Source organism: Danio aesculapii, chromosome 5 (genome assembly GCF_903798145.1).
Source record: "Danio aesculapii chromosome 5, fDanAes4.1, whole genome shotgun sequence".
In the NCBI taxonomy this organism is placed as follows: domain Eukaryota; kingdom Metazoa; phylum Chordata; class Actinopteri; order Cypriniformes; family Danionidae; genus Danio; species Danio aesculapii.
The window spans coordinates 65,735,415-65,759,009 of NC_079439.1; the positions used below are offsets into that span (position 1 = coordinate 65,735,415).

General features: G+C 34.9%; 1 protein-coding gene across 1 annotated transcript; it reads right to left on the reverse strand.

Annotated features, from left to right (window-relative positions):
• Window positions 1-216: 216 nt before the first annotated feature.
• lix1 (limb and CNS expressed 1) lies at window positions 217-21,843 on the reverse strand. Its single transcript, XM_056458713.1, has 6 exons — window positions 21,569-21,843; window positions 12,957-13,120; window positions 9,379-9,519; window positions 7,832-7,927; window positions 5,637-5,714; window positions 217-1,247 (listed from the first exon to the last, which is right to left on the reverse strand). Exons 1-6 carry the CDS (start codon window positions 21,609-21,611, stop codon window positions 897-899), a joined length of 873 nt encoding a protein of 290 aa, XP_056314688.1. The 5' UTR covers window positions 21,612-21,843; the 3' UTR covers window positions 217-896.
• Between the last annotated feature and the right edge of the window lie 1,752 nt (window positions 21,844-23,595).

A 23,595-nucleotide genomic window follows, 5' to 3' on the forward strand; every position in this document is an offset into this window, starting at 1 on the left:
CCGAAAAGTGAGGGAGACGTGTCCCCCCCGTCCCCCCCGGTTGCTACGCCCCTGATTGAAATACTTCTGATATCCGATCCTTTCAGAAATGGACAAACACGAGAGTGAAGCATGAAAAATCAAAGGAGAAGCCGTATAAACAAAGAAGCAAATTATTCTTTCAGCAACCTAAAACATGAAAAAACTGCCATGTTTCGGACTATTATGAACTCTGAATGACAGAATTACTCTCTAACTGAGGTTACACTGTACACGGTTTGCACTGAAATCGGGCTATATGTTGTGTGTAGTTTTTCAACCCAAATAAGGACTAAATGTATGCTGTGTGTAGTTTTTTCTGAAATTGGTAACATATTGGAGACTGTAAGGGTCTGTATGTGTTCATATATGTTGCATTTATTTATTTATTTTATATAATTGCAGACGTTAGGCTATCAATGATCTGCAGTTATAATCAAATCATGTTCATAAAAAGGTTAGAAATTAACATTTATACACAAGTGTTTTTGTGTATAAAGCCTCTGTTTTATGAGATGTGCTTCTTATATGATATGTGAATGACCCATACTGCTTTACTTTGACATTTTCTCGAGCGAGAATGACGTCGACTGAAACTTTCTGTCATACACCACACCCACCAAAAGGGTACCATTGATACCATTTTGGCAGTGGAAACGCAAGCCTGATAAAGGTGACCCATACCGTATCGTACTGTAGGACTCAGTGGAAACAGGCCATAAAACAATTGCAAAAATGAGCGCACTTCCGCATGACGCACATTACAAAATAAAAGTCCTAAAAAGTTATACTCACATCATAATCAGAACACTTATCAAAGGTAGGCCTATTTTTTTTAAGTACAGTATGTACATTATATACAAAACATCTCACAAATTTCACTCCAGCGAATCTCCATCACTGCCCTGAGAGTGAAACTGACAGCTTTCATTCGTATCGGTCGTCCTCTCCTCCAAACAGTCAAACTCAGTCTCATCTTTCCAGGACATTTCCTCCTCCAGATCCTCGGCGTCAGCGTGACTGAGAGCTAAACTGAGGATTTCTTTCTTCTCCTTGTAGAAGCGAAGTTCCCTGCCGGTTCTTCGGGCCTCCCCGAGCTCCTTCACAGCCAGCTGCAGCTCCTGGGAGAGCAGGCCGGGCGACTGAAGCTCCTTCTGTAACCAGTCCAGCGCCATGTGGCTACGCGTGCGCTCGTCCAAACGCTGCTGAGAGTAGTACTGGATCACTTCCTGGGAAACACACCATTACAATATGTGTGAGAGTTCTTCCAATGAAGTAGGAGGCTTTGATTCAACCAATAAATTATTACATTTTCGAAATAAGCAAAATCAAAACAAACACGGCCAAACAAAAAAGGTAATCAATAGTTAACCCTTGTGTGCTGTTGGGGATGTTTTCATCCTCTCTGGGGGTGATTTTGAGGCTTAATGTGTCTACAGCTTTCTCAAACAAAATGATTTTTGGTTGTAAATCTTGGGAAATCTTTGGGAAAATGCTTCAGAACTCAACAATACACTCTGGGCAAATTTACTACACTTTCATTATGTTGATGGCTGTTTTGCCCCATTGACTTCCATTATATTGACATTTTTTACATAATGACCATAGCCCAGCTCCCACCTCAGAACATAGTAAACATAGTAGGTGTATTTATGCACACACACTATAATTTGCTGTTTTACTCTATCGAACTAAAACCCAGAAACAATTTTGCACAGGCCTATCTAAAGGGTTAATGCTGCCAACTGATGATTAAAAGAAAAATGTACACATTGTACCTCTTCCCAACAGGGAAAACCAACAACAATCAAGAACTCATGATTATTTGCGGTCATGACTTTGCAATTAAAGGGCACTTATGATGAAAATCATCTTTTGTAAGCTGTTTGGACTGAACTGTGGGCAGGTATATTGTGTCCACAGTCATATTGGGGTGATATAAACACAATAACTTTCTTTTTTTAAATTTCCTGATGTGAAAATAGGATCCAAATCCATCCTATTTTGAGGCCGACTGCAACTTGACCTAGGAGTGCGGTTTCCCCACCCACCGACTTGATTGACAGCCGCATATTAACATGTCTCCGTAGTAACGCCCATCATCATATCAACAAGAGTTGCAAAGTGTGCAAAGCAACTGGGATTAAAAGATCTGTTCAGCACTCTGTGATCATCATTCATCATCAAATGTGATCAAGAATGAGTTTTACAAGTTTAAAACGTTTTTAAAACAGCGATTTTGCTGTCTTCATCACCACAGCCACATGTCAGTACAATTATAAAAAAGACGCTTCAATCCCAGTTTGTGGATGATAAAAAAGGTTTATTTAGTACATTAATATAACGGATGTCCATACAGCAGTGGACATAAATGTCTATCCTGTTAGCTTGCAAAAACAGTGCAAAGTTAAACGTTGTGTGTGTGTCTGTGTGTGTGTCTGCTGTGTGTGCGTGAACTTTGTAATGATATTGTGAGTCGTTGCAGAAAGACTTGAATTAACTCCACAACAAATATATCAAATACTCATTGGGAAAGTTCTTACTGTAGTATTTCTCACAAATTTTATGTAAGATCTGCTTCCTTCATGTCTGTCACTGTGCTGTTTATCTGACGCGGCCGAGGTGGAGATTAAGGCACACTCTCATGGGCACTCACAGGCCACAAAAACAGCTACATAGTGTTCAAAGCAGAAAATTAAATATTCTGAAAGGTATAATAAATAATCTGATGGAGCTGAAACTTTACAAACACATTCTGGAGACACAGGAGACTCGTCTTAAAGGGAACATAGTTTACCTCTTTTTTATGATGTAATATTAATATTATGGTTCTTCTGAGTGTGCCAGTTTAGGTTCAGTTTAAAACACAAATCAGATTTTTTTATTATAATGTGTTACAAAGTGTCATGTTGGGGGCGTGTCCACAGTTCGCTGATTTAGGGGTGTGTTGCTTCACATGTAAATTAGTTTCGGCTTCCCGCCAACGTAACAAGGGGGCGGGGCCATGAGCTCACCCGCTCTGCGTTTGCCACAGAGTCTGACAGGCAGACGGAGAAGGAGAGAGAGGATTACCATTCAGTCGTACATGTACGACTCGGACACAGACCAAGCAGAGAGTACAAAATCATTTGTGTCTTTGTACAGTTTTACAGCCAACTGTGTGCTAGTTTCAAGTGCCGAGCTTGTACACAGAAACTAATAACCACGCACACTGAATTAACTTTGACTGAGGCACCGGATGGGCTGCTCGAAGCCGCGACACGGCACGTCAGACACTCTCTGAAGCGTGGCAGAAACATGTGTCCCGAATCGTCGCGCCACGCATTTTTGAATTCTAAACATAGGTTTCTGCAGCGGTCCGCGGCACCCAGCCGTTGACTTGCGTGTACCCTGATAGAAACCTATGTTTAGAACTCTAAAACGCATGCTAGTTAAGATTAGGCAGCTTCTGGGATCGCGAGAAATGCAAACGGCTGAAGTATAAGGTAGACTCAATGAGAAGTACACATGTTTGCAAACCTACCTAAAGATACAACCAATAATTCCGATTAGAGCGATAATGTGGAGAATATTGATCTTGTGTTGAGCCCAATGAGCCTTGCATCTAAAAATAGAGCTAGGGTGTTCCTTCATTGATATCGCTTCGACTCACGCTGAAAATAGTGGACGTGAATTAACAAACTGAGGATATGATGACGCGCCTGTCAATCAATATTGGGGACCGCTCTCCTACGTCAAGTAGCGGTCGATTTGAAAACAGCTCCAATTGGTCCACCGTTTTTTATGTTGTTAAATTGAAAAAAAAAGCACTGGGTGTGCTTATATCACCCCAATATGACAGTCTGTACACCATACATGCACATATGGCTGTCCAAACAGCTTGAAAAGTAGATTTTTTACCATAGGTGCCCTTTAAATCTTGAAAAAGGGGTAAAATGGGTGCCCTTTAAAAAATGCCGAGATAATGGAACATTGACTTCCATTATAACAGCATTTTTTAAAGGGCACCTATTTTACCCCGTTTTTGCCGTTATAATGGAAGTCAATGGGGCAAAAACAGCCACAAACATAACGAAAGGGTAGTCCATTTAAACAATACCCAAGGGTTAACTGAAACAAAGTGAAGGTGAAGGTGGTCCTCAACCAAAATAAACCTCACAATGAAATCCAGCCTTTAAAAAAATGTATTTGCTTTTTTAATTTTTTTATTCATATAGTAATGCTTGTTTTAAATGGTGTATCTGTCCACTTCATTGTGTGCCCCAAGGGCTTTTATAAAGCTACACATTAATCCATTTTATTCGGAGAGTGTTTAAGATGTTTTTCAAAAGGTACAGTAAACACCGGTTGCCTTATTCTGTGGTGATTTGCATTGGAATATTGAGTGCCTAATCAGGGGTCACCACAGAGGAATGAACTGACAATTATTCTGGCACAAATACTCCTGACCAGCATTGAGACAGCATTGAAACCAGCATTAAAACATACCTTAGCAGCATAAGCAGTTTTTTACTGCAGGGATATGTTTAATGTGGCGGATGCCCTTCCAGCTGCAACTACCAGCATGTTAAAATCTGTTAATGTTAGCAATAACCTAAAACAAGCAACACATGTGCTAAATCATGATAGAAATGTACAAAAATGTGCTAGTAGCCTGGTACAAATATGCCATCTATGCAGTAAAATAAACTAACAATGTGTTCAATTTTGTCAGTTTGGTGGCTAATTTGTACGAGTTCAGTCGTACGAAAATGTACGATTTTAAAAGGAGCCATGGCACCCAACCCCACCCCTAAACCCAACCGTCACTGAGCAAATCATACTAAATTGTATTAGATCATAGGAATTCATACGAATTAACCACTAATTCAAAAAGTTACAAATTGCCGTGAGATTGCGTTGGTTCAATCATGCAGGCAGTTATTTAGCAGTTATTTATTCATGTTAAATACATTTAAATAGCACTTTTCTGGAAACTCAAAGCACTTTACACATTGGGGGAATCTCTTCATCCACCACCAGTGTGCAGCATCCACCTGGAAGATGCGACGACAGCCATATTGCACCAGACCGCACACCACATACCAGCTGATTGGTGGATAGGAGACAGAGTGATGAAGCCAATTATGATATGGGGATGATTAGGAGGCCATTGGGTAAATTTGTCCAGGATGTCGGGTTTAAACCCCCTACACTTTTTCGAAGGACATCCTGGGACAGAGAGTCAGGACCTAGGTTTAACATCTCATCCGAAAAATGGCACTCACTGAGCAATATAGAGTCCTCTTCACTATACAAGGGCATAGGCCACACACAGACCACAGGTTGAGGCCTCATTAACACCACATCTGGCAGCAACCTAGCTTTCCCATGTGGTCGTCCGTTCAGATACTGACCGGGCGCAGCCCTGCTTAGCTTCAGTGGCAGACCATGTGAGAGTTGCAGAGAGCTAGCTGCCGGCCCTCTGCCCTTAATGTTGTTATTAATGTATTTATCAGTCTGTTTCTTAATTAATAATTCTTTATTTTATTGAACTATTTTGTTGTTCGGATCAGAAGGCAAAACTGGGAACTACTTAAGTAACCTACAAACTAAAACCACTCAGAACAGTTTCTTACCTGACGACTGCATCTCATGTCCCGGAAAGCCTTCAGAGTACCGTTCCAGTGCAGCAGCTGAAACACTGTCATTATTTCCTTCAAAAATAATTCATATTATAATTAATATCGAGACTTGAAAGCCTAGAAAGTTTGTGTTGATACGGAGTCAAATTCATTCTTATATCTTTATATGACAACACCATTTTTGGGATTGAAAACACATAAATCTGAAAACAAGTTACAAATTTGCTGGCATTGTCCTGTTAACGTAAACAGGTAAAGTCTAGAAGGGATACAGCTGCGGATACTCGCGTCATTTTTGTGACATTGTACAACAATAATGAATATTTTTACATTACTGTGAGAGGTAGGTTTAGGATTGGACTGGGGGTAGGCATTAATAAAATACAATTGAATGGGTAGTTGAATAAACATTATGAATAATATCTGTATTATTACTCTTTTTACATTACTGTGATGGTTGGGTTTTGGGTTAACATATGAGTAGACATTATTAAAATACAAGTGAATGGGTAATTGAATAAACATTATGAATAATATCTGTATTATTACTCTTTTTACATTACTGTGATGGTTGGGTTTTGGGTTAACGTAGGAGTAGACGTTAATAAAATACAATTTAATGGGTCATTTAATATATAATATGAATAATATCTATATAATTACTCTTTTTGCATCACTGTGATGGCTGGGTGTCAGGTTAACGTAGGCGTTAATAATGGGTAATTTAATAAATATTATGAAAAAAATCTCTATAATTACTCTTTTTACATTACTGTGATGGTTAGGTTTTGGGTTAACATATGAGTCGACATTATTAAAATACAAGTGAATGGGTAATTGAATAAATATTATGAATAATATCTGTATAATTACTTTTTACATTACTGTGATGGGTGGGTGTCGGGTTAATGTAGGATTAGATGTTAATAACATACAATTTAATGGGTAATTTAATAAATATTATGAATAAAATCTCTATAATTACTCTTTTTACATTACTGTGATGGTTGGGTTTTGGGTTTACGTAGGAGTAGACATTATTAAAATACAAGTGAATGGGTAATTTAATATATAATATGAATAATATCTGTATTATTACTCTTTTTACATTACTGTGATGGCTGGGTGTCGTGTTAATGTAGGATTAAATGTTAATAAAATACAATTTAATGGGTGATTTAATAAATATGAATAATATCTGTATAATTACTCTTTTTACATTACTGTGATGGTTGGGTTTTGGGTTTATGTAGGAGTAGACGTTAATAAAATACAATTTAATGGGTCATTTAATATATAATATGAATAATATCTCTATAATTACTCTTTTTACATTATTGTGATGGCTGGGTGTCTGGTTAATGTAGCATTAGGCGTTAATAAAATACAATTGAATGGGCAATTTAATAAATATTATGAATAAAATCTATATAATTACTCTTTACATTACTGTGATGGTTGGGTTTTGGGTTTACGTAGGAGTAGACGTTAATAAAATACAACTGAATGGGTAATTTAATATATAATATGAATAATATGTTGATAATTACTCTTTTTACATTACTGTGATGGCTGGGTGTTGAGTTAATGTAGCATTAGGCGTTAAAAAAATATAATTTAAAGGGTGATTTAATAAATATTATGAATAATATCTCGATAATTACTCTTTTTACATTACTCTGATGGTTAGGGTAGGAGTAGACGTTAATAAATTACAATTTAATGAGTAATTTAAAAAATATTATGAATAATATCTGTATAATTAATCTTTTTACATTACTGTGATGGCTGGATGTCGAGTTAATGTAGGATTAGACGTTAATAAAATACAATTGAATGGGTGATTTAATAAATATTATGAATAATATCTGTATAATTACTCTTTTTACATTACTGTGATGATTGGGTTTTGGGTTAACGTAGAAGTAGACATTAATAGAATACAATTTAATGGATAATTTAATCAATTAAATAAACAATTCTCATTAACTTTCGGCCACAGCTGTATCCCTTCTAGCAACAACCATGTGCACTTGGGAAAATGAGAGTCATTGAAAACAATGATGTCATGCGCATACATCGTGTGTGTTTAAGGAGGTCAAGCAGCTTCCAGTTACTTCAAAACCAAACCAATCTAAACCAGTCTAAAGCAGCTGGACTTTTAATCAGGGTTACATTTTTCCCCTAACCTGAAATTCCAGCATGGTTTTCCCAGTGTTGAGCTTCAGCATGAGGCAGTACGCTCCTATGCTGGTACTGGGGTCAGACGCGTCTGCGATGTTACCCTGTGAACAGAGAGACACAATGACTTACAGACGTGTCATCACTCAACCCCGGCGGACACAAAATACAGAGGGAGGTCTGGCTTTCATTACACACCCCTTTGCTTTGTTATTCAGTCTGAGCAACTTGTCTTTATTGTTGGAGGAGAAAAGGCCAAGACTGCGGAGGATAAATGACATGAGGGTGAAGGGAGACCACACACACACATACACACACACAGTCCAACAGAATGTGAAAATCCTGGCAGCAACATTCAGATTTAGGGTGAGGGCGAGTGACACGACTTCTTTCTTTACAAGGGTTGCTTTTTTGGATCAAAGCCGATTTATCATTGGAATTGCCTCTTGGCTCTTCATTATATGGAAAGAGGTGGAGCATGTGGGAACCCGTGGAAGGACATGGATCTATAACTACTGTGGGTGGCCTTCGGTATTTCCAAACTATAACCTTTCTAAAGATGTAGAGCTGTATATACAGTACAACTGGGCCTTGCACACGTGGTATTGTTAACCCTTTGCCAATATAAACTGGGGTAAACATACACCTGGGTTATTTTTCTTCACAATTCACCCAAGATTCTCTCAGAAATCCGTCAAGTTTGTTGACAGAAAAATCGTGGTTTGGGGTTACATTGAGTATGGGGCCTGCGAGAGATCTGCGGACTAGATGACAACATCTACAGCCTGAGGTATCAAGACATTTGAGCTGAGAGGAGAGGACAAGATCTTCAGCAGGATAGCGCTCCTCATACCTTAGCCTCCACATCAAAGTTCCTGAAAGCAAAGAAGGTCAAGGTGTTCCAGGATTGGCCAGCCCAGTCACCAGACCTGAACATTATTGAGCAGATGAAGAAGGAGGCATTGAAGATGAATCCAAAGAATCTTGATGAACTCTGGGAGTCCTGCAAGAATGCTTTCTTTGCCATTCCAGTAAGTTATTTGAGTCATTGCAGAGATGTATGGATGCAGTCCTCCAAGCTCATGGGAATCATACACAATATTCATTCTTTTTCCACTGCACCATGACTTTATATTCTATACTGGACATTATTTCTGTTAAGTGACAAGACTTTTGTCTAAGCAAAGTCAGACCGTACTGTCTTAATTAAATAATAAAAGTCAAGGCATGATCATGTTTTATTTTGGTAAATAAGCATAATCTAGAGGCCTTTGCGTTTTATATAAGCCACTGCTGATACCAAAAGATCAACTAGAAGTTATGTTATTATTTGTTGTTCCTAGAACTTGGATAGGTGACAAGACTTTTGTCAGGTAGTGTATATATTCCTTTCTGTTCCACAAAAGACAAATTCATAAAATTTTAGAATCTCTTAAGTGTGAGTAAATGGTGAGGAAATTTTAGTTTTTGGGTGAACTACCCCTTTAACAACACATTCACCAAACAAAAAGTGCTATAACACCTTGTAAAGTCAGTTGAAAGTAAGTAAACTCACGCTGGTGGTGCTCACGGCCTCTTTGACGCTGTGTGAAATGAACTCAGGAGTGATCCGGCGGCAGGGCAACTCATTAAACGTGGAGTTCATCAGAGCGACACGAGCTGCGTCACGTCTGGCCTCGGCTTTACTGTAACAGTGCTGTCAGACACAAAGAGGATTTCGATTCATCATCATCAAGAAATACTGAAATACGAGCATGTCTTCTGATTGAGCATTCTTCAGGGTGTTGTCTTTATTCCAGATAACACAAACACTCTGATTGTGCTTCAAAGGAAACGTTCACCACAAAATGATGTGGTTAAAAGAAGGTTATCAGTGCACAGTGACATAACTTTCAGCCTGTTTCTCTGTATCAGAAGACGTGTAATAAAATGTGTTGACTACTTTCAGGATACCTTTATTGCATTACTTTTGAAGCTTGAAGTTTACGTTGTGCACTTGTACCACCTACTTTATATCTTGAATGTGTGTAGACAAGCAAGCAAATAAAAAAAGGGACAGAGCTTTTGATATTTTCAGGTAGAAGGTAGAAGAAAAGGTAGTCATGCTTCTCTTGTTTCAATCTTTAGACTTCTGTGTTTGCAGGGCAGTATATATATATATTCATTCATTCATTCATTTTCTTTTCGGCTTAGTCCCTTTATTAATCCGGGGTCGCCACAGCGGAATGAACCGCCAACTTATCCAGCACATGTTTTACACAGCGAATGCCCTTTCAGCCGCAACCCATCTCTGGGAAACAACCATACACACTCACTCACACTCATACACTATGGACAATTTAGCCCTCCCAATTCACCTGAACCGCATGTCTTTGGACTGTGGGGAAAACCAGAGCACTCGGCGGAAACCCACACATGCAAACTCCACACAGAAATGCCAACCGACCCAGCCGAGGCTCGAAAATGCGACCTTCTTGCTGTGAGGCGACAGCTCTACCTACTGCGCCACTGCGTCGCCCCACACACCACTCAAAAAATGTAACTACACATCGCAACGACGCATATTGCAAGCTCTGTGATTGGTCGGCTTGGTAGCGCTGACGAGTGTGGGTGGGGGACAGAGCCGCTCGAACCTGATGGAGCAGTGTTTACAAGTGTCGAGTCCCATGAAGGAGCTCCAGATGGAAACTGTTGCTTTGTGTTTACATTATGATTAAAGTTGTTGTACGTCCGCCGATTCCCACCTCAAAATGAACAAGTTTGAGCGTTCAGGTAGCGTTCGGAAAAAAGAAAACACCAGCAAAGAAACTCAACACAGAGTAACACCTACCGCCAGCTAGCGTTTCGGAAGTGTTATTGCAGAGCTACACAGACAGCGCGCAGAAGTTTGTGGAGGTTCGCTTTGGGTGCTTGCGACAAGATTTTGGATGGCGGAGTGCACGATTTATTTTGAGATTCGAGCGAACAGTTCGTTTCGTGAGGTGCGAGCGCAGTCAGCGAAGTCCGCAACGCAGCGCCAGGCGAAAGTATAAATCAAGCTTTAAATGCATGGCAATGCGCAAGGCATGCCCCATGGGTCACGCCGATTACTCGACGCAGAAGTATAAATTAGGCTTAATTCTGCACATTTGACTGATAGCTTGACTTTATTTCCTATGATGTATAAACTTATTGTACGTTATCCTTTTATAATGGCCATTATTGATTATTAACACTCAGATTCAGCAAAAGAGACAGGATTAGTATTTTCAATGAAAATGAAAGGAGGCAGTTATGTTATAGACTCAGTTTTGTTATAAATATGCATACAGTGAAGATGACGCTCATATAAATATGTAGCTTAATGGCTGCATTGGACCATTGGAGAGGGTCTGTTGGAGAAGGAGAAAAACAAGTTAAATAAGCTTATAAAAAGGGCAGGTTCTGTTGTGGGGTGTGCACTATAAAAGAGGTTGCACACGATCGAATGCTGGTCAAATTTGTCAGTATAATAACCATGATAGTCATCCCCTTTTTGATACAGTCCAAGCGTGTGCAAGCTCTTTTAGTACAACATTAAATTCAACCCCGGTGTTACAGAGAAAGATACAGGAAGTCTTTTTTTACCAACAGTTATCAGATTATATAACCAAAGTCATAGTAGATGACTTGTGCTGAACTGAATTAGATATTATGGTCAAGCGTTTACTTGTTGTTTTTGGAATTAAAGTGTGCAGTATGAATGTAATTTTATTATTGTTTTTATATACATGTAATTTATTTATCTATTTTTAGTATGGAGAGCTCTGCTGTGACATGTGAATTTCCCTTCGGGGATTAATAAAGTCAAAGTCATAGCGACATGACGCCTCAACATTTTGGTGTCTGTTAAGTTGCTAATATCATAACGAAAATAGGCAGTTCCTTATATCATGTTTTTATTTTATTGTTATGAAAGTGAAACAACGTAGGCCAGGGTGATGTGAATGAGGTTATAAAATACACTGTTCCCTTTGAAGATTTACCCGACGTGGCCTCGGGAGTTTTGATATGTTTTCCATATCAAACTTGTGAAGTCTGAACTTACAAGAAGAGAATGCAGGACTAAACTGTGTGTAGGCTACTTAATATTGAGGAAAAAGCCCCAAACAGATAATGTAAATTCAATTCAATTCAATTCAATTCACCTTTATTTGTATAGCGCTTATACAATGTAGATTGTGTCAAAGCAGCTTCACATAAAAGGTCACAGTAAATAGGAACAGTGTAGTTCAGTTTGTAGTGTTTAGGTTCAGTTCAGTTGAGCTCAGTTCAGTGTGGTTTAATAATCACTACTGAGAATCCAAATATTAAAGGGCAAATCCAACGATGCGCAGCTCTACAGATCCCGAACCATGCAAGCCAGTGGCGACAGCGGAGAGGAAAAAAAAAAAAAACTTCACTAATGGCGGAAGTGAAGAAAAAACCTTGAGAGAAACCAGGCTCAGTTGGGCACGACCATTTTAATTTTTCCGCTGGCCAAACGTCTTGTGCAGAGCTGCAGTCTCAGTGGTAAATATCTGCAGCCCAACCTCCACTTTTAGATGTCTCCATTTTCCCCCATCCACACAGACACAGAGCAGCAGCGTTTTAAAACCAAAATGGCCTCTTCAGTGTTTTTAAAAAGCACCGTTTTCTGAGCTAAAAAAAACTCTGGCGTGGTAGTGTGGACAGATGGCGTAATAGTAGCTAAACGTATGCGTTTTAAAACTTAAACGTGTTAGTGTAAACAGGGCCTAAACCAGGACTAACTCTAGCACTTAATTCCCTAAGCACTAACATTTTATAATAAGGACTTCTGGTGTGTATTGCCTCTTCTTTTTGAATCACTGAATGCCTCTTCAACTCTAAGTCACGTTGGACAAAAATGTCTGCTAAATGTAAATGTGAATCTAAAAAATCTGGAAAATTCTGAAAAATACAATTATATAACTTAATAGCAACATTAAAGGAACATTTTTAGAACCTATATTTGTTGGCTGGTTTCAATGTAAGAAAAAAAGTCACTTTCTGACTTTTGCTACCTTCTGAAAAATTAAAAAGAGTGTGTCAATGTATCTCTTATATAATATGACAAATAAAAGTATAAAGGCAGCTTTAATTCAGTTCACTTACCTTGAAATTGCCGAAGCAGCTGCCCCCTGGTAATGTGACGTAGCATATGAATGGAGGACTGGGTGAAGGAATGGACTCGTACACTACCAGATTCTCCATCTCCATCATCACACCTGCCACTTGTTTCTGCTCCCAGAACTTGTGAAGCATTCCCACCACATTCACTAAAGGCAAGAAAAGAAAAATGTTTATAAATGTTCTCATATTAAAGCGATTCCTGCATCATTTACTTACCCTTTACTTGTTCCAAACCTGTTTGACTTTCATTCTTTTGTTGAACACTAAAGGAGATATTTTGAAGAATGCTGGAAACCTGTAACCACTAGTATTTATTTTCCTACTATGCAAGTCAATGGTTACAGGTTTTCAGCTTTTTAAGTGGTCAATAGAATAAAGAAACTCATAAAGGTTTAGAACCAATTGAGGTTGAGAAAAAAGCGAGTACATTTTCATTTTTGGGTGAACTATCCCTTTAAATACACACTTATCAGCCACTTTATTTGGTACACCTTGTTAGTGTTCGGGTAGGGACTACTGTTTGCCTTCAATACAGCTTTAATCTAAAGGATTCAGGAAGGTGCTAAAAACTACTTTCAGAGATTTTGGTTCATATTGACATGAAGCATCACATAGCTGCTGCTGATTTGCGCATACATGAAATGAATCTCCTGTTTTTATATGTAGAAATTATATGGATTGAGATCTGGTGACCGAGTAGGACATTTTTGTTTAGTGAACTCTCTGACAAGCTGAATAGATCCATGCTTTCATATTTCTTACTCTTGCTGTTAGCTCATGATAAATGCTTGGTCTCCTTTATTATTATTACTATTATTTTAGTTGATGTTGAGTTTCGTATTTATTATTGTTTATTATTGTTTATTTTTTATATTTTTTTTAATTATTTTTGCCTTCTTTGTTGTTGTACAGCACAGCAGTCAACTGTTGTTGTCTTTGTGTGTGCTTTATTAGTACATAAAATAATGAAGGGAAATGAAAGAATATTGTTTATGACATATTCTGACCCTATCGGCCAAATGTCTCAGCAGAAATCAACACTTTGTTATCATTTTAGGTCAATGTTATAAATTTGTTATTTAGAAAAGACGGAATAATTGAAATATGGATTCATTGAAATTTATTGAAATTATTCCAAAATGGAATAGTTTAATACATTTTAAGTAAATATTAAACCAAAGCAATAAAACGATAAATTAAACCTTTTTTTTTTTTTTTTTTTTTGCTGTTTTTCTTTAACTCTTATGAAGTGTTCAAGTATGCAAATTTATTAGTAAATGTCATGATAGTAAAAAAAAAAATCTTCCCAACAGGGAAAATCACCAATAATCAAGAATGCATGATTATATGGTGTCATGGCTTTGCAATCAAAAAATGTAGTTATAAGGGAAGTCAATGGGGCAAAAACGGCCATAAACATAACTAAATATGAGCATAGGAATTTTTGCTCACAGTGTATTGTTGAGTTTTTTGGGGAAAAAATTTAACGTATTTTCCCAAAATACGTGTCGAAACAAGATTTAACACAAAAAATCATTCCACTTGCTGAAACACAGAGAAAGATGTGGCCAAATTAAGACTCAACAGCGCCTTATAGTGGATGAAAGGTCCCGAAAATAACAAAAGGGTTAAATACTGATCCGGAATGGACGGAAGGTATCAACCAGGCGATCTTTTTCCAGTCTCCCCATCCAAACGTCAAAAAAAATAAATAAATAAATAAAAAAACACACACAGGCTTGTAATGACAGGGTGAGTAAATGGTACATTTTCATTTTCAAATAAACACACTGTAAAAATTCCACACAATGCCTTGATGTTGTCCCAACACAAACCTAAAAATAAAGTTACATTAACTGTTTTTACAAGTTTATTAAACATAAAAAATTAAGTTGTGCCAAAAAATCCTTAAAATTTTGATGTTTTCACTTATTTTAAATAAGTTTGAACAAGCAGCAAAAATAATTTTTTGAGTGCAAATTTTCAATGTTTTTTAATGCTTCGTGATGACTTTAGTATAATGTGTATTTTATTAATATCTTGTGTGTTAATATTTAGTTTTTTTAACTCACATGGTCGCTAATAAGCTAAGAGTTGCCTCTGTTTACAACACTTCTACAAGTCATAGTCACATAAGTGGTTTTTGACCGCCATGTTTATTGAAATTGTGCTTGTTCATCAAACAAACCCAGTTCAGGCCGTGTTACTGCCAAACTCTTGAAATGAAAGGTACCGTTTTACATTAATCAATGGCTCTGTTACACAGATCTAAGTCGGCCGACACGTTACTCATAATCACGCAAATTAAAGTGAATGTTAAAGTGGGTGTTTCATTATTCTGCATTTTTACATTGAAATAAAACAGTTCCCGGCTTCATTTATGTACAAAAACAGAATCTGAACCAAAAAAACAGGCTAGCCAAAGTAAAATTCAAACATGAGGAAAAAATGATCTTCTAAAGTGGCTATATGTATATTCAGAAATAATTCCTAATTTCTTGCTTTTTTTTTCTTTCTTGAATATATTTTTCAAGAAAGGATTTGTATAAAGAAGTCAAACTATTGACCCAAAATAAACTTTAAATAGTTTTTATGTTACTAAAATTTTAATTTTCCTGCACATTTTGATATACATAATCAGTATTTAGGTTTTGGGAAATGGGGTAGAGCAGGCATGTCCAAGCTCGGTCCTTGAGGGCCGGTGTCCTGCAAAGTTTAGTTCCAACCCCAATCAGACACACCTGGGCTAGCTAATCAAGCACTTACTAGGCTTTCTAGAAACATCCGTGCAGGTGTGTTGAGGCAAGTTGGAGCTAAAATCTGCAGGACACCGGCCCTCCAGGACCGAGTTTGGACACCCCTGGGGTAGAGTAAAATTTTAGGCTTTGATCCAAATTGTGTCATTTTAATTCATCCTAAAACTTGGCATTACCTTATGATAAATGAAAACTCTAATGCAGATGGCTGCGTCTCACTCAGGGCTGTCTATTCTAATGAGAAATAGATCGTCATTAATGGGCGGGGCTTTCCCCCCTCTGACACGTACAAAGGGAGAATGTCAATCAAAGTGTTTCTGCAGACTGTTTTTAATCAAGTGTGGTTATAAAAAAAATAGAATTAATTAATTTTTACCATTTGAAGCTGGTTAAATTCAGACTTTGATTCCACACAACTATGTTTAAACGCCTTATAAAAGTGATTTTTTTCATAATAGGTCCCCTTTAAAGGACAGAATAGCTATCTTAAACATTGTGTAGATATTTGTTTCATTAGATAAAATGAGAGGTCTCATTTTTATCTTTCGTTGCAAGCTTTTTGAATACTGGCAATAAAAGAGCATGCAAAGTAATTCTTATATACAGTGCTCAGCATAATTGAGTACACCCCATTTTGAAAATGAACATTTTTATGTTCATTCAGTGAATATAGGCAATGTATTTTGGTGCATTTAAACAAAACAGATTTATTAAACAGATATATTTATAAAAATAATATTTTAGTCACCAAACATATTTAGAAATTGAAAGATAAAACAATTAAATTCAAGAAAAAATAATGCAAACAAATTACAACTTTCTCTTATTGATTTTTTCTCTCTTTTAAATTTGTATTTAATATTTTTCTGTAACATATAAATTTGGATGTACTAGTTTTTGGACCGTTATCGTAAGTTATTTTGTTAGATAAGCTCCAGATTTGGCTTCAGTACTGACTAATCTAATGTAAATGCACAAATATTGTATAGCTTATAATTAAAAATATGAATTAAATTTGTGAGGGCTGTACTTTTATATGCTGAGAACTGTATAATCCCAGTTCATCCAGAAATAAGCAATCATTCAGAATTTAATCATCCTGTTTTTTTCTGTGGTGCAGAAAAGAAGATATTTTGAAGAATGTTTTGTCCATTCAAGGAATTGAAACGGATCCAAAGAAATGAGCCCTGCTGACAATTGTTATATATACAAAATCTCTGAAAAATTTTGTTTCATTGAAGAAACAAAGTCATACAAGCTAAAACAAAAGTAAATTATATTTCAATTTTTTTGGCACTTTAAATACTCACGTAAATGCATTAAATTACACTTTTATCAAAAGTAATCAACACTGTATTCAAAATACATAATACTCAGACACAAGACGTCGACATGACATCAGATTGACGTTGTACCCCAACGCCGTGGGGATGTTGCACTTTGGGTTGAATCAAAAATCAGAACCCAACGTCAGGCCGACGTCAGTGTCCAATGCCGGACAGATCAAATATCAATGTCTAATGATGTTACAGCTTGACGTTGTGTGGACATTACCACTATGACGTCTTTCAGACGTTGCCATACCTGATGAATAAATGTCAGTATTTGACTTCAATATGACGTTGGTTTAAGATGTTGGCTCGACTTTGGATTTTGGTCACTTTCTAACACAACCTAAAATCAACCAAATATCAACGTTATTTGACATCGTCATTGGACATCAAAATAACGTTGTACTTAGAAGCTGACTAGACATTGAATTTTGGCCACCCGACATCATGACCTAAATCTAACCTAATATTAAAGTCTTATGATGTTTTGTGCTTGGGTAGACTCTTAACATTAACTAGCATGTAAGACGTAATAGTTACCCAAATACTACTCTATAGATCATTTCAATGTGGTTGTGTCACTAACTAAGTTTTTATCAAAAAATGCGAATTAACTTTATGCACAAAACTGGATTATCGCATAAAAGAAGTGCGACTAAAGCAGCGTTTCCATCCAACGAGTCAAATCGAACAAAATCGTCACTTCCTGATTATCTGGCGTCAAATATCAACGGTAAAAAATTAGCTGCGTTAAGAGAAGCTACGTGAATCTTTTCTACATTTTATAAATGACGTGAGACGCGGAGCACAGACGCTCTTGATTCTGGAGGTCATTAATAATATAAAGACACCAATACTGAGATCACTGTAAAAAACAAAACAAAAAAAAAACGTAATTTTACGGTTTATATCCGGCAGCTGAGGTTAACAACAGCCGTTAAATTACAAACATTTACTGTAAAATAACAGAGGTTGAATTACAGAAATTTCAATTTAAGGAAATTTCTGTTATTTAATGCCCGTTTTTTTACAGTAAATGTCTGTAATTTAACGACTGTTATTTTACTTTTTTTGCGGCACCCCAGCTGCCGGAAATAAACCGTAATATTACAGATTTTTTTACAGTGTGGTTAAGGCGTTTTAGAATTACTAAAACAACATTTCAGATGTTTTACAATGTGCGCAGCCTGCTTATTTATATATTCACACACATTTTCATCATCACATGATCTCAATAACAAAAACACATGACCTTTTTAATGCACATACTGGAATTTGTTCGGTAAAAGTGTTTCAATCGCGGTTTATGTGCATCTTTTATTATCGAATAAAACGTTTATCGTCCTCAGTTATCCAAATACGTATTTTATGTACATTTTTAAAAAGTTATGCGCATCTTGGCGTTTCCATCAACCGTTTTTATGCACATATTCAAAATGCACATAAAAATAGGTGGATGGAATCATAGCTACTGGCCCATGAACAACCTGCTTGTTGTTAAACTATTTCGTAACTTGCAACAAGAGGCAATTTAATCATATTTTAACGTTAAAACAGCCATCATAACAATATTTATCAATATATGGACCTTTTTGGATTCTTGGAAGCCATGGAAATTAAAAATGTCATGCAGGAAATACATCAGGAGTGCCATTGTTATTGTTTACATCTCTCAAAAGTGTCTATACACAATTGGCTTATTAGCGTTACAAACTCTTCAGTACCCTTTTTAATTGTTGCCATCTCTACACTCATGAAGTGAAGCCAATATAAATATCATTCATAATTTCACGTTTGCTCATTGTATCTTATTTTCTTAGTCATTCCCTACATAATTACGCTGGCACTTTAAACACGCTGCTGTTAAAACAGAGTTGTTTATCTCCATGTCTGTCTTTCCATTTAATACTGAAGTAACACTGACCGTCCGGCAGCATCAGCACATGGAAACATTCACCTAGCAAAACAAACAGGTGCCCGTGAGCTCTGCGAGGTGGACAGATGTCGCACTTCGGGGAGTTGTGCTGCGATTTTCAGCATTTCACACCCACACTATAAGTGCGATGTTTGTGCAGTCTTGCTTTAATCATCTCTGGCATGGCATACAAAACACACACACCCCTCTAAAGAGGTCAGCAATAATATTGGGAAGGGGAACCAACGGTATATTTTTGTAAAACGAGCGTGTATGTGGGAGAACAGGCTTGCTTTCACAGCAACTTTTTTGTTTGTTTGAGAGAGTCAGCTGCTGCGAGATCTGCCCAGTCTGTGTTTGCACGGTTCGACACACAGTACGTGGGTGTCTCGGTCCTGTCTGCTGGTGTGTGTAGCGCTCATGATTCAGTTTAAGTGTTGAGCTGTCTCTCAGTCTTTAAAAAAAGGCTGTTGTTTTAACCCTCTTGTTGTCTTATAATTTTGTACACACCATTTATACTTGGTGTGAAAAACGACCCACCTACATTAAACCTGTGAAATTAAGCAGATACATTTATTTCAGTCTATTTTGCGTGACAAAACAACCTCATATTTCATCACAAACCCTGTGAATGTCTAGGTTTCATCAAATTTCAAGAAGAAAAAACATTGTTTAGTCATTTTTGACTATACAGTTGAAGTCAGATTTATTAGCCCTCTTCAATTATTAGCAATTATTACATTTTTTCCACAATTTCTGTTTAACAGAGATGATTTTTTTCAACACATTTCTAAACATAATAGTTTTAATAACTCATTTCTAATAACTGATTTATTTTATCTTTGCCATGATGACAATAAATAATATTTGACTAGATATTCTTCAAGACACTAGTATTCAGCTTAAAGTGACATTTAAAGGCTTAACTAGGTTAATTAGGCAAGTTAGGGTAATTAGACAAGTCATTGTATAATGATGTTTGTTCTGTAGACTATCGAAAAACTTAAAAACTGCTTTTATTCTAGCCGAAACTTTTTATTTCATTTAATTGTTTTTCATTTATTTTATATATTTATTTTATTTTATTTTGCTTAGTTTTGTTTTAATTTATTTTATTTTATTTTATTTTCCTTAGTTTTGTTTTAATTTATTTTATTTTATTTTATTTTCCTTAGTTTTGTTTTAATTTATTTTATTTTATTTTATTTTCCTTTGGTTTGTTTTATTTTATTTGGCTTAGTTTTGTTTTATTTTATTTTATTTTGCTTAGTTTTGTTTTATTTTATTTTGCTTAGTTTTGTTTTATTTTATTTTGCTTAGTTTTGTTTTAATTTGTTTTATTTTATTTTGCTTAGTTTTGTTTTAATTTGTTTTATTTTATTTTGCTTAGTTTTGTTTTATTTTATTTTGCTTTGTTTTGTTTTATTTTATTGTTTTTTATTTTATTTTATTTTATTTTTTTTTATTTTTTTTAATTTTTTTTAATTTTATTTTATTTTATTTTATTTTACACCCATTCTAGTGGAAAAGTGCATCATGAAGGATTTTTTATTCTAATTGCTTTATTATTATTTTTTAGGCAAGTACATTGTAATTAAATGATCTCAAAATTAAATGTAATCCACTACTTTACTTTTTCAGTGTATAATTACAGTTACTTTGTTACCAATTACACCGTAAACAAAACATTTTGCTGCCTTCAGTTTTTTTTATTAACTTTTCAAGTCAATTCAACTTGCATTGATCAAACAGACTAAAAAATTCACGTTAAACTTTATATAACTTAAAAAATTATGTTGAAACCTGATTAACATATCAAAGTAAACATTTGTTTAATTTTCTCAGCCTATTTAGTCTAATTTATTTTTTATTTTGTTGTTGCTTTATTGTTTTTTATTTTATTTTATGTATTTATTTATTTTTTAGTTTATTTTATTTTACTGTTTTTTATTTCATTTTATTGTTTTTTATTTAATTTTTTATTGTATTTTATTGCTTTTATTTTATTTTATATTTTTTATTTTATTGTTTTTTATTTTTTTATTTAATTGTTTTTATTTTATTTTATTGTTTTTTATTTTATTTTATTGTTTTTTATTTTATTGTTTTTTATTTTATTTTATTTTATTTTTTATTTTTTTATTTATTTTTTTTTTACTCCCATTCTAGTGGAAAAGTGCGACATGAAGGATTTTTTATTCTAATTGCTTTATTATTTTTTTTAGGCAAGTACATTGTAATTAAATGATCTCAAAATTAAATGTAATCCACTACTTTACTTTTTCAGTGTATAATTACAGTTACTTTGTTACCAATTACACTGTAAACAAAACATTTTGCTGCCTTCAGTTTTTTTTATTAACTTTTCAAGCCACCTCATCTTACATCAATCAAACAAATTAAAAATGTAAAGTTAAATTTTGTATAACTTAAAAATAATGTTGAAACCTGATTAACATTAAAATAAGTAAACATTTGTTTACTTTTTTCAGTCTACACCTTTATGAGATTCTGCATTGCCTTTTTATGAACACCAAGCACAAGATCAGAAGATCCAAAATAAGTATAAAACCAAAAATAAATCCAACTCACGGTCCTTGAAGGCTCTGTCATCGTCAGAATCCGCTCCAGACATGATCTCTAACCCACAGTCCTCCTGGTCCAGCTCTCACATGCTCTGGAGGAGCTCACAACATCGCTTTAAGCTCCAGAAAGAGTGAACACGAGGAGGGTCTCCTATTAGCCCTCTTCTTTTCTGTCCTCCAGTGCAGTTTGTGGAGCCACGGGGGCTTTTTTCACAGACTGGCCCACCTTTTGTCAAGGGTTGAACTAATTAGCTGTGAGGTTGGTTGTTGCGCTGCACTCCCTTATATTCGCACACACACACACACACACACACACACTCTTTCAGCACATACACACTCTCATTACTGAGTCGACTATAAGCCCCTGCCCAGGAATGCAGCCCCCTTTTTTCATTCATTCACTGCATGCCTGATTCTGCCTGCCCTCGCAACACGCTTTACATATGCAGCGGCCAGATCACTTACTGAAGAGACAAACAAGATGGACAGCAGACCACTTCTGACTGTTTGATTGGGGACTTAAGTGCTTATTATGTTTAAGAGCATTGAGAAATTTGATAGAAGAAAATGTGAAAAATGTAATTATATCATGATGTACACTAACAGTCATACATGTGGGGTCAGTACAATTTTTACAAATTTAAGAGGGACCATAAAGTACTGTAAAAATTTACATGTTATTTTATTTGAATTTTTTTTATATCGTTTTTATTTTATTTTATTTTCAATTTATTTCATTGTTATTTAATTAAATTTTATTGTTTTTTATTTAATTTTATTTTTATTGTTTTTATTTTATTGTTTTTATTTAATTTAGTTTTTTATTTTATTGTTTTTATTTAATTTAGTTTTTTATTTTATTGTTTTTATTTTATTTTATTTTTTATTGTTTTTATTTTATTTGTTGTTTTTGTTTCATTTCTATATTTTTCTATTCTATTTTATTTTTATTGTTTTTTTATTTTATTTTATTGTTTTTATTTTATTTAATAGTTTTCTTAATTCATTTAGTAGTTTTTTATTTTATTCTTATTGTTTTTTATTTTATTTTTATTTTTTTTATTTTATTGTTTTTTATTTTATTGTTTTTTATTTTATTTTTATTGTTCTTATTTTTATTTAATTTGGTGTTTTTTTTATTTATCGTTTTTTATTATTGTTTTTTGTTTTATTTTATTTTTATTGTTTTTTATTTTATTGTTTTTCATTTTATTTTATTGTTCTTATTTTAATTTGGTGTTTTTTATTTTATTCATTGTTTTTTATTATTGTTTTTCTATTTATTAAAGATTTTTCTCTCATTCTAGTGAAAAAGTGCAACTTGAAGGATTTTTTGCTATTATTTCTTTATTATTATTTTTTTAATTGTTTGTTTTTGTTTTACTTTACTTTACTTCAATGTTAGGTATTTTTTCTTATTGGTATATTTTATCTTATTTATTTATTTTGAGATTTTACACCCATTTTAAGGAGTTAAAAGTGCAACATAAAGGATTCTTCATTATTTTAGTTTTTTAATGTTATTTAATTTGTTAGTTTGTTTTACTTTACTTTAACATGTTATGTTCTATGGGGAAAAGGATCAACATGAAAAATTCTTCATGTATTATTATTGCTTTATTTTTTATTCTTATTTATGTTATATATAAAATAAAATTAAAAAAAAATAAATAAATATATATATATATATATATATATATATATATTTCTGGGCCAGTTGGCATTTCTGTGTGGAGTTTGCATGTTTTCCCAGTGTTCACGTGTTTCCTCCAGGTGCTCCGGTTTCCCCCACAGTCCAAACACATGTGGTATAGGTGAATTGGATGAGCTAAATTGTCCATAGTGTATGTTCTGGTCCTCCAGTTTGAGCGTTGGGCTAACAACTCACCTCATAAAAAAACATTCCCACCAATATGGTGCAGCTAAATATCAACTTCGATATAAAAACGGCCCTGGTATATATATTTTATCTATTTTTTAGGTGTTACAAAAGGTATTTTGAATAAATATGATGTTGAAAAATTAATAAACTCA